The 12,409-nt window shown below is 54.6% G+C and overlaps 1 protein-coding gene across 4 annotated transcripts in view; it reads right to left on the bottom strand.

Moving 5' to 3' along the window:
- The window catches only part of EFR3B (EFR3 homolog B), a 43,186-nt gene that overhangs the window by 14,743 nt on the left and 16,034 nt on the right, over window positions 1-12,409 (bottom strand). For all 4 annotated transcript variants that reach the window (XM_049818726.1, XM_049818727.1, XM_049818724.1 and 1 more), the window contains exons 4-8: window positions 11,315-11,465; window positions 5,755-5,876; window positions 3,075-3,224; window positions 1,684-1,818; window positions 1,245-1,323 (exon numbers count right to left, since the gene is read on the bottom strand). In XM_049818726.1, the coding sequence (XP_049674683.1) occupies window positions 1,245-1,323; window positions 1,684-1,818; window positions 3,075-3,224; window positions 5,755-5,876; window positions 11,315-11,465 (637 nt within the window). The remainder of the gene's footprint in view (window positions 1-1,244; window positions 1,324-1,683; window positions 1,819-3,074; window positions 3,225-5,754; window positions 5,877-11,314; window positions 11,466-12,409) is intronic.

Raw genomic sequence — 12,409 nt, 5'->3', positions numbered from 1 at the left:
TTTCCAAGACAGCTCCGGATGCAAAATGAGAGGAGGCACCTGGAGGAAGCCTGTTTTACATGACTGAGCAAAAGCTTGGAGCGATTTGCACGGGAAAAACGATCTAAAGAGCTGTACAGATCTAAGGAAATTGTGACAATTAATCCTGGGGATTTCAGGGAGAAAAGATTTGATTTTTGCCAGGGTTTCCCAAAGACATCTATACTTCAAAAGGGTCCTGCTGAGTTATTGTGACCTGACGCTTCCAATATGCATTAACAGGATTTTATAAAATCTAGTAGCACTGTAAAGGGTTTTAGTCAGTTTACAGGATTAAAAACAAGAAACGAGAGCAGGGGGCAGAGACCTGCTTTTCACTGTAAGAGTTCTCCAAGCAGAGCTGTGGCTTGGCTAAATCCAAAAGCGAAGCAAACTTCCAAAGGGGTGAAGTGGGGCAGCAGGTCTGGGACAGCCTCAGCAGAGTGGAAGCAGGGTGGGAAGGCAGCACCATGCCCAACAGCAGGCAGGGACCCATGCAAACAGAGTTTCATTGAGATCCACATGGAAAAAGAAAGGATGGACCTCTTCCCATCACTTTGGGGTTTACCTAAACTGCATCTCCATAGCCCCCAGTGAGAAGGGGAGAGGCTGGCAGGGTCTGTCTCCGAGAATCCCCATGTCTAAGGACGGGGATGCTGGGCTGCAGGTGCTGTCGCAATGCCTGGTTTGTCCAGGGCACTTTTCTCCCCAGACAGCCCCTCTCCTTTTCTGTGGGGATGAGAAGCTTGGGTTGATTTACACAGCAACGATCTGGAAAGAGGCAGCTTTCCATGGAAGCCCAACTGCTTCCTTTGGAGTGTTTCACAGCACGCTGCTAGCCCGTCTGATTCAGCAGGGCTTTGTTTTTCGCTGAGAGGGAGGGAATCGCTCCCGGGACTGAGATACAGGCTCCCTGAGCAGCATCCTAAAACACGTACGGCTGGCACACAGCCAGGTTAACTAACACCTATCAGCCATTTCCCCACATGCCCATGGGGCCCCCAGCCCACGCTGCCATACACCCGGGCTGCGCCTGTCTCCAGCCCATTTTGGGACACGTTTGGTGGCCGAGCTCATTGCGAGCGCTCGGACTCGGCGCTGCCGGGATGCGGCAATGCGGCGGCGGCTCTGACTCAGCCCAGGCGTGGAGGCAGACGTGGATGCTCCCAAGCATGCACATGCATCCCCAACCGGTGCCGCCAGCCAGAGTCCCGCCAGCTCCCCACCTGGATTGAGTACATGATGATTCTGAAGCAGCAAGTGGCAAAGATCTTCGGCTCCCAGAGTGAGTGGTTATCCAGGTGGCTGGGAAAGAGATGGAAATGGAGATGAAAGTAACTGTTGGTCCCACAAACCCTGCAGGGGTGCAAAGCGGCACCAAGCACCAGGGACAGGCAGAAGCAGCAGGAACCAAGTGCTGCAGGCAAGGGCAGGGACACAAACTCCTCTCCCAGGTGACTTTTCTCAGCGACAGCTATCTATCCCATGCTATATTCCTCGCTGCATCCAAAAATGAGAGTTCAGCCTGAAACCAAGTTCCCGTCTCCAGTGCCGTGCCAAGGCGAGCCAGAGGAGCCCATGCCTTCGCGCCAGCTCTGGCCCGCACTGGCTGTTTTCCAGTGCCTCAGTTTCCTTTGTGCCAAAAATGAGGGATGGGCGACTTACATGAGTACGGGTTTGATGGCGTTCTTGATGTTGCCGTACGCCGCTCGGCCCAGCAGCTCCCGCAGACACCTCTCCGCCAGCTCCGTAGGACTCTCCTTCTCCTTCTCCGTGGCTTGCAGCGGGGAGGGGGAGCGGCTGTGAAAGCAGAGGAGGGCGATGAGAGCGGCGCTGAGTGTGTGGCAGCAGTGGGGGAGAAGAGGCACAGAAGCCGGCCAGGGAGGGTTGGAGCAAAATGGTTTTGGCATCTGCCCGCACCCCGTGCTGCGCAGGGCCGTGGGCTACCCCTCACGCAGCCCACAGCCACCCCACAGCAGTCAAACGTCACCCTGCCAGGCAGCTCCATCCCAGTATAGCCCAGTGATAAAGCGCTGCTGGATTTGAGCCAGATCAGAGAGCAAGCACGGGTGCACGGATTGCAGAGGAGGGGGACGTGCCAGGATGGCCCTGCTTGCAGCACCAGGCTGTGCCAGGCAGCAGGGACAGCCCCTGCGTCCCTGGGACTGGGATGACGATCACGGTGCTCAGTGCTGGAGGGGAAGGGATCTCACCAGTGAGGACGCAGGACATAACGTCCTCCCAGGGTGAACACAGCTTCCACGGGGAGGAAGAGCAAAGCAGTCACAGCCCGGCACAAGTCACCCTGAACACGCACACCCCAGGAGGAGATCCATCCCTTTTTTCCACACTTGGGCTTGTCTGGCATCATGCAAACACCATGAATGCTTTTATCACCTTGATGCTTCAGTTTACAGGAAAAAGGGAAAAGGCATCTGGTCAGAAGCCAGCTTCCCAGGGCTGCCACAACTCTCTTAACCTTCAAAAGGAAAATCCCAGGAGGAATTCATGCCTGCTTCTCTGCTCTGCTCTTCTCAGCTAAGCATCTCCCCTTCAAACACCCAGCTGGTGGCAAGCACGCAGCCGGCAGGGGGTTACGCTGGAAGAATGGAGGGTCAGTGAGCAAAGCCATATTTCGGCTCCTGAGATTCTTCTTGCCTGCCTTTAAAATAACTGCTTCGGTAGCGTTTAAGCAGGAATCCCTCACAGAGGTCAGCCCACTGAATGGGCAGCTCAGAGCCTTTGCAAACAGCATGCCTTAACGGCAGGGACAGTGCGGAGAGCTCTCTGCTCCACGGGAGCCACGGTGCCCTGCAGTGGCCAAGATAGCAGTAACTTACGCAGCACCGGGTGACATGAAGAGCTCCTGCCACCTGCAGCATCCTTCAGTGAGATACTCACAGGGTTTCCCCTCTAGCCACTGGCCGCATTTTTCATGAGCTCCAGGCACAAATCAGCCTGCAATGCCTCTGCCTTGCAAAACCTTGGCAAAAGCAGTCCCAGGGCCCTGAAGCTGCTGGTGGAGCAGATAGGTCACGGCAGCAGCAAGCCCTCACCTTTCAGCCTCCTCTACATGCTGTAAGTTGAAGAGCAGTGAGGGCACGATTTTGTCCATGTGCTGTGGGTCCCAGATGTTGGCTTGGAGTTCATCGTTCACCGTCTTCCTCACCACTCCTTGCAGGCCTTTAATGCCAGACATCCGGATCCTAGGGAACAAATTGACACGAAAATGCTACATATCTATATAGCATACGTTATTTTACATTTATATACAGATATATATATATACGGATGAAGCTGTGCAGGAAGTCGGAGAGAAGACATTGACTTCTGCACTGCTGGAGGGGTTCGTGCAGGTGATGCCCCAGTTGTAGAATCATAGAATCACGGAATGGTTTGGGTTGGAAGGGACCTTAAAGGTCATCTAGTCCAACACCCTGCCATGAGCAGGGACATCTTCAACTAGACCAGGTTGCTCAGAGCCCCTTTCCTCATAGCAGAGGTGTTCCAGCCCTCTGACCATTTCTGTGACCTCCTCTGGACCCGCTCCAACAGGTCCATGTCTGTCCTGTGCTGAGGACCCCAGAGCTGGACGCAGGACTGCAGGTGGGGTCTCACCCGATGGGAGCAGAGGGGCACAATCCCCTCCCTCGACCTGCTGGCCACGCTCCTTGGGATGCAGCCCAGGACATGGTTGGCTTTCTGGGCTGCGAGCGCACATTGCCAGCTCATGTCTGGTTTTTCATCCATCAGTACCCCCAAATCCTTCTTCTCAGGGCTGCTCTCAATCCCAGCTCCAGGCCTGGTATACCCCAAGGCAATCCTACTGCCTCGCATCCCCGAGAGACATGGCTTCCCGCAGCCCAACAGATGCGAGCTGGAAAGGCTCCGAACCAGCTAAAAATCATCCTGGCAGCAGCAGCCAGCTCCCATCCACCATTCCCAGGAGGCCCGGGCGAGCAGCAGCCGCACATCTCCACAGCACGCACTAGCCAAGATGGAGAGGTGGCATCGGCAAGCCTGGGCTCTCTGAAGAATTGGGTTTGGCTCTAGCGAGTCTCCGTTCTCTGGCTGTGGCACGCATGGAGGGTTTTCCCATTTCCCCCGTTCCCAGCAGCTGCAGAGCCGAGCTGCACCCACGGGGATGCTGGATGCTAGGGAAGCCTAGGTGCTTTTTGACACCAGCGTCCCTTCTGGGTCCGAAAATCCCGACTCTGCTCTAGTTAATAAAGTCATCAATAAAAATTTCCCTACACAGCAGGATTCCCAGGTCTGAAACCAGCCCCTCAACACCCACTGTTAATGCCTGAGAAAGATAGTACATGCTTATCTGCAGAAATAACCGGCTCTCAGGTGTCCCTAGCACATTTCGCAGATCTGACCAAGGCAATAACCTGACCGAGACACAATTCTTGAGGAATGAGCTTTGGGCTGGACCAAAGGCCCAAGAAAACAGTGTGCTCCTTTTTAATTACAGGAGCTGCAGAACTTCTCTCTTCCAGCCTCCAATGCAATTTAGCCAGCATCACCAGTGCCCTGAAGGTCAAGTGAAAATAATGAGCCTTCGACATTATTTCCTTATTAAGGAAAAAAAACCCCTGTGAGTCTGCAGAGTTAAAAGGAGGCAAGCCTGGTCGTTAGAGACAAGCCTCCACGAGCAGTGGTGAACCTCAGGGGTTCACCCACCCGCAAGACAACCGGTCCCTGGTACAGCAGCTCTGGGAACAGCACCAACACGATGTGCTCTAATGCTGCCTGACATCTGGGCTCTACTTAAAACTTGTCTCTGGCAGCAGTGGCCTCCTGCCCAGAGCCACAGGTGCTATGCCATCAGTGCCTCACAGGGCCATTTCAAGCGCCGGGTCTTTTTAAATACACCACCGACAGGCCTGGTCTTGGCAGCAGTAAACAACATTAATCTGTCTGTTTTAGTCGTAATTAATCCCCCCGGGGTACATTTCCCATCACGGCAAAGCAAGTCAGTCCTCAACGCTGTCTAGAGAGATGTAACCGCCCTTAAATGTGGAAAATAACAGACCACGTAGCTGCAGGAGGCAGTTTTTGAGTGAACATTCATTCTGCTAAGAGTGGGGGATCTCCTCCCATCCTCACCATCCTTCCTTTTGGGGCCTGGATAACTTCCTTACCTCCTGCTCCGAGCTCCGGCTGTCCGCGGGCTGTGGCCCTGGAGCAAAGACGATAAATGCTTAAAGATGCACTGAGGCAGCCCTGTGACGGGCAGACCGCAGGTGTTACCTGCTCACATTTTGGCCAAAGAAAAGAAGCCAGAAGCCCGAGGGCATGTTTGTCCCCTGTCCTGTCACCAGCTGTGGTCAGAGTGAGCACAGCTGCCCCACTCTCAGGACAGCAAATGCAAACCAACTTGTAATTACACACGTGTAATGCCGCACACAATATCCCATACAGCAACAGAGGTTGGACATGAGCTGCACTGTGTTTTCTAGGCTCCTGTTTCATCCTCCCATGCAGTCAACAGGGTTTAATGCTTGGAAAATAAGGGAGGGTAGAGAACAGCAGCCTGAGCGTGCCCAGCTCAGGGAATCACTGCGCACCTCCATCACAGCACAAAGCAGTCAATCCGTGCAGCCCCCATCCAACCTGTCCCCAAAAGCAGGCACCTCTCTGGGAAAGGCAGAGGCTGGGGGCACAGGGAAGCCCCCCCAGGACATCTTCTCAGAGCCATCGGGGCCAGGACATCCCGCTCGCAGCACTCACTTCGTCCGGATGTCGAGGTCGTCGTGGCTGGAGTGGCACATCTCACTGAAGCGGGAGACAAAGAAGTCGTAGCTGCGGTGATAAGATGGGGTGTCCTCTTCGATGTTGGCAAACTTCACGAACTGGGAGAGAAGAAAGAGGGCGTCAGCTCAGAGGCCATGGCAAAAATATTCTTAAAATTCCTCTCCAAACCAACAAACATTTGTGGGCTTCAGCAGTGTGACACAGGGCTCTTCACTACAGCAGCTCGGTGTGTGCTCGGGATGACAAGTCAGGCTGCCCGGCTGCACCCAGGACTTGGGGTCCCCAAGCGGGAACCTGCCACCGCACAGCTCCACCGAGCTCCAGCAGCACCCAGGCCTGGCTGCAGATGCTGCAAACCTCACCGCAACCCCTAGAGATCCCTGTAAAGGGCATTTAGGGGTGCAATGAGGCTCTGAGTTAGGGATCCCTAATATGCAGCACACACTCGTAACAGGATAAATTTGCCCCCAGCTTCTTTCCATCCTCCCAGACAGCACAAAACCCAGCCAACATTTCCCAAACACTGCTGCAGGGGCGAAAACAGCCTTGGAAATGCCAGTGGAGAAACCAACTGCAAGCAGGTTCTTAACAACATCCCAGATCTCACCCGCAGCACCCAGCAGCACGAGGTCCCATCGCTCCCTCCCAGCATGGCCACGCCAACAGGCGTGGAGCTTGCCAGAAATGCCAGCTGACCAGCAGATCTGGCTTTTAAGCTTTCAGGGGCAGAATTAAGGAAGAAGAAAGGATAAACATGTTTTCAAGCTTTCCTCTGAATTCCAAAGCCTATTCATGAAAAGATGGGAACAAAGGGTCGGGCAGGAAGGGGGAACCTCAACTCATCCAGTCACGCTGACAGGGGTAGCTTTAAAAAAGGAAAAATATATAAAAACTCAATAGCGCAAAAGCTGCCACAAAATCTAAGGCATCAACTTCTGGCTGGAACATACAGAGCATTCAGCCTGTATCCATGCAACAGTGCCCAGTGCTGTGAACGGACGAGGTTTATCCTTGGCCTGAGAAAAGCATCGTGCCAGCGAGTCCCTGTGCTTTATCATCCTACTCAGAGCAAATCATAAGCAGCTGCTTGCCAAGACTTTGGGCAGAGAAAGCTGCTGGCTGCTTTTGTGCTCCCGTGCTGCATCTGCTTCAGCATGCTGGGACAGATGAGGGCATTTGCATGGGCATGCAATGAAGGGAGAGGATACTCCCTGTCCAAGCAATCCCCAAAACCATCCCAGCTGCTAACTGCTAGCCAGCAACACTGGGAGAGCAACGAAGCGGTGCCAATGCCGGTGCAGCCCCATTGCTTATGACAGCGTGGCATGAAGCTCTGTGGTCACACCGAGCAATCCCACATCACTCAGGCAAGCTGTCCTGGGCCAAGGCATCAGGACTACTAGGTTCCTCTTCCAGCTGGGAGAATCTAACCTACCTCCACGGGGTTACCTGTCCACCCGGCATTTCGTAGGGTGCTCAGCACCCTCTGGAGATGCCATGCTGCACGGGAGCTCCTTCTTTACCCCGACCCTCTCTGCAGGCTTTTCTCACTTCTTGCTTTCTGCATTTGCTAGCATCCAGCCCTGCCAGGACAGCAGCAGGCAAATGACCCACCGGTGCCCCTCCGCAGCTGGCAAAGCCAGTCCGCCCGTCCCAGCACATCACACAGGCGCTGATTAGCATGCGCTCGCTGCGCCGGGCTATTAATAACGTCAGCTGCAAAAGCTGGCTCTGTGAAAGGAAAGGAGCCGGCTCAGCCCTGCCAGGAACTGTTCCCAGAGTGCAGGGACTGGCTCCAACTGATAAACTCCTCTTACTCACCAGAAAAATGCAGGACTGTTATATAAGGAACCTCTGTACCAGGCAGCTCACAAAGTAGTTTTTTTAAGCTTATGACAACTCCACGTGCAACCGGAGGCAAGGGCAGGATTCAGAGTGAGGAGCAGTAACGGAGCTCCCTGAGGCAGCTCTGGAAGAGCCGTCCCAGGCATCCCATGGCCAAGAAGCATCGTGAAATAAAGGAAGAAAATGGCTTCTCCGCAGCCAGTACCTGCAGGTATCAATCCTACACCCGTGCCAATGACAGCAGCTCGTTTCGTGCCATCGGGCAACCAAACAGGACCACCTCATCAGCGCTCCTTATTCTGTGGAGGCCCAGGGGATGCCAGCCCACCCACCCACACCAGCAGCGCTCGTGGTTCAGCTCTCTGCCCTGAGGGCACCTTCTCGGGCGGCTGCCAGGCACAGCGAGCCCTGCTCGCCTCTGTCCTCAGGGGACAGACATCCTCGCATGGTACCACCATGCCCAGTGACACTGGATGCGGCACAGAGTTCACATCTGCCAACAGCTGGAGGCAGCTGCCTGCCCTCTCTGCATCCATTTTTCACCTGCAGCCTCCAGCAGAGCCCGAACTTGTAAAAAGCAGCCAAGAACAGAGAAAAATCAGCCTCAAAGCCTTTCCTTCTTCCATCTATGGGACATTTTTAGGACTCTGCGACTTGCTCACAGACTATTTCATTCTTCAAGATTTCGCTGCCCCTACAAGAGTGCTACACCATGCAGCAATTAGGGGAGATACCCACACAGGTCTCGCTGCCAACTTGTGCCCAATGGCAAAAAGCAGCACCAGGACACATGGAAATGACCCAGCAAGAGCTGGGCCAGCAGGAAAGGAGGCATCAATCCTTCAGGGAAAGTGACTTATTTTCACTAATGAGCACTGCATCCCAGTCGAAAGCTGCTCTGCAGCTTTTCCACTGAGAAAACAGTTTAAAACATTGAAATGCAACCCTATTTCTGCTGCGGTTTGAAGGCGTGCGGGGCTGGGCAGCTCAGGGCTCCTGTGCTCGAAGCCAACAAGCTCCAACTGAAACATGGCTGGGACGAGCAGGGAGCAAGCGCAGGGGGAATGCGAGGAGTGTGGCTGCCTTGGAGAAGCAAAACAACGGCTGGCAAGGGATAACGCTGCCACCTATAAATACATCAGACATAAATACATTAGCAGAGGAACATCAAGGTGGGGGAAGAGCTGTTTAAATGAAAGATCAGTGTTGGTTCAAGGAAAAATAAAATGGGAATGACATCAAGCTGGAAATTAGATGGTTCCTACCCCAAAGCAGGGAGGTTGCCCAGCAGCCTCCTAACAAGGATGAGAAACCAAAGTGGATTTAAGCTGCAGCTCCATATGTTCACCCCGGGGATTATCAGATGGGGTTATAGCGATCACGGGATGGTGGATTTTCGCTGCCGCCTCCAGCTCCGTGGCTGTGGAGCGCAGCGGGCTGGTCCTTGGGATCAGCCCCTCCGCAGCGGAACACCTTGGCTCTGTGCGAGGAGGGAGATGTGTTTCAGGCGAGATTTCACACCGCGGAGAATGACTCACTTGGAGCAGGTTTCTATAAACAACCTCCTCCCGCCTTTGCCATCAGCTCCGTTATTGTGAAGATTGCTTGAGACAGCACCCTCTAATTAAGCACGAGCCTGAGGCACATTCCTCATTAGCAGATATAGGAAGAAGTGTCTCATTATCATCGCTCACTTTTCTATAAAAGCCCACAAGTTTTCTGTGCTATGTGCCCTCTGAATACCGCTATGCTTGAGAAGGCAAAAAACCCCAAAGCATCACTAAACCATCATTCCTGATCTGGACACCTCATTAAAACACCTGCTCCTGGTTCCTGACTGCAGTGACAGCAGCGCTAAGGAAAGACGCATCTGTGGTCCAGGACCATCTCTCCTCTCCACAGGTGCCTGAACACGGGAGGTTTGCAGACTGGAAACATGAGGCAGGGCTCTGTCTCGCCTTGACCCAATGCCTTCCACTTGAGGATGTCCATGTTGGGGCTGGTACGCTGAAGCCTCTGCTGTGGCATCGTGAGCCCCTGCAGCGAGGGCTGTCCCCTCCCCAGCTCCATGCCGGCAGCTCCCATTGAGGCGCAGCTCCATGCCATGTTCCAGTGGATTTAGGGCTCTGCTCAGGCGCCAAGGACCTGAGAAGTGTCCAGAGAGCAGCCAGAGAATAGGGAGATGCTGGCTGAGTTGAGCTTTAAACACTACTCCACCCCAGGTCCCTCTGGACCCTGGGACAACCCCGGCATTTCCCGAACAGCTCAGGGGCTGGGCAAGGGGATATTGCATGTGTTTGCAGGCAGGGCTGCACTGCAACATAGGGTGTTTTCTTAGCAAGAGATCCAGCTGCTTGCCACTGGGACGGATCCAGGCAGCTCTGGCACATCTCAAGAGGTTTGGACAGCAAGTGGAAGTGGCATCTCTCTGGTCTCCCATGGAGCTTGGGCCACCCTTGGGCAGAGGGACACGGGTGCTGCCTGGAGACCCTGCTCCCATTGCAAGGGGCTTTCCCAGGCAGCCCCTGCAGCATATTTGAGGCTTACAGCAGCATCACCGCACCAAAATGCTACGGTAAGCTGTTGTCAGCAGCGGGTTTCAACTGAGGCATCATCAATCCTCCCTCTTCTCCAAGGGCTGTGGATTAATAGGTTTGCCAATGGGCAGCTCACATCGCTTTCAGCTGGGAGCAATTAGCTGCGAGGGAGAACGGGGCGTGAAAGGTCTCCGCTCGGCTGCCCGTGCCTCAGTGGAGGCATTTACAACCCTGTGTCCATGACCATGCTGGTTCCTGGAGGAGAGAAGCATCGCAGGATGCAGCGCTGCCCTGTCCGGGAGGCGTCAGCAGAAACATTAATACCATCCCTCTCTGCATCGCACACGGCAGAGAATTAAAGCTTAGAGCTGAGCTCTATGCATTTCCCAGGTGCTTGAGAGAGCATCTACCCAGTTCACCCTCCTGCCCGCAGGATGATCATCTCCATCTAAATCCCCTCTTAGAAAGAAGCAAGGACAGATGCTGCTTGTCCAAGCCAAGCTACCGGGCACCGGCAGAGCCCTCGCAAGCGTGGGTGTTAGGTACACCCAGTGTTCCCGGTAAAAAACAGCAGAAAGGCCATGCATAAGTGCCTGCTGGCTGCCAGCCAGGATCAGCAGTTTGGATGCCGGGAGGATGTCACCTTCGCTCATCTGTGCTTCTCCTTTCCCCTTATTTTATGTCTGTGACCGACACATCCCCAGTCCAGCTAAGCCATTTATTGCAAGCAGCAGCTCTGTTCAAGCCAGCCCTTTTCTGAATACAAATAGCTCCCAAAATCCATGCGGATCACCTCCTAAGTTAGTCTATTGTCCAAAACTGCTGACAGCCTTCGTGTCCTCAGGCTCGTTTAGGAAAAGCTGAATTCAAGAGAGGGAAGGCATGGCAGCAGAGATCAGAGACCAGCGACTGGTCACAGACAGCAAACAGCAGGGACAGTGCGCGGGCAGCACAGCCAGGGTCTCAGAAACCTCACGCATGGCAGGACACATGAGAGGGGACACCATAAATCCTTCCCTGCAGCTGCTCCCCGTCCTTTCCCAACAAGATTTCCAGGCCTGGCACTGTGCAGAGACGCGGGGGTGACAGGCAGGGTGGAAAGCAGAGGACGGGGTCAGCAGGCTGCTGCCACCTCCCAGTGCTCTCCTACTCACCGAGTTGGTCCCCAGGATCTGCAGGTTGGGCTTCTCTGACTCCAGCAGCTTCGCCACCATCTTCAGGAAGCTCTCCACAAAGAGGTTGATGCTCTGGCAGTGGCAGGCCATGAGGAGCTGGTCCAGTGCCTCCATGGCGATACACACGTAGCTGGGAACGGGCAGAGGCCAGGGTCACTCCCCGACAGCAGCACGGGCCTGCGGCCATCCCTCCTCCTCCTCCCCTCTCCCAAACCACCTGGGTGCCCACCAGCAAAACGCCAACCTCCTGCCCTGGCCAACCCAAGGAGAAAAATTTTTACACTCAGAATACCCTTGGGATATTTTTAGATGGTGTGGGCTGCTCCCCAGCAAAGACTCAGCTGCCCCGGGACCAAGGCTGCCAGCAACACCTTGCATCTCCCCCCGCACTGCTTGTGGGCTTCCCTTGCCCTGAACTGGTCTTTGTATCCCGTGCGAGAGCACTGGGCTTTTGTACAGGGTGGGCTCAGCATCACAGGCAACCGTTCTTGCAGACCCAGGTGGTCCTGGCCAGGGAGGAGGGACAGGATGAGAACACAGAATTAGACTGTTGTGCTCCAGAAAAGCCGTGCTTAGATACACAATAAAGCAACCCTGCAAAGCATATTCACATCACCCCCGAAGCTCCCGGGGTGAGCAGGGTTTCCTCCAGAAGTGCACAGACCAGGATGCAGCACTGCCCACGCCAGGATTACCTCGTCCCTGATCCCTCCAGGGACGGGATTCTACCACTCAGTATTGGCTCTGCATGCTGAAGAGGGACAGGGGAAGCCCAGAACCTGATTGAAACACAGCAGCACGAGGGGACGCACCCGTGACAGGTCCCTGGGCCATGCAGACGGCTTCCCTGAGCACAGCGCATCCCTTCACCATCCCTCCCAAGCAGGCTGAGCGCACCCACAGACGACCCTCTGGCAGCTGGCTTCGCTGCAAGCTGCCACAGTGCATCTTCCAGGCTATTTATTAAACCAGTCCTGTGACACTCCTGCTTCTGATGGGAAGCTGGAAAACCTCGTGCCCAGCAATGAGTCCCAATCAGGTGCCTGTTACAGAGGTGGCCAGCTCATTATGCTG

The sequence above is a fragment of the Accipiter gentilis genome, chromosome 16, assembly GCF_929443795.1.
Source record: "Accipiter gentilis chromosome 16, bAccGen1.1, whole genome shotgun sequence".
NCBI classification, from domain to species: domain Eukaryota; kingdom Metazoa; phylum Chordata; class Aves; order Accipitriformes; family Accipitridae; genus Astur; species Astur gentilis.
Note: the sequence above shows the minus strand (reverse complement) of the source record. Positions and strands in the feature narration are given on the sequence as shown.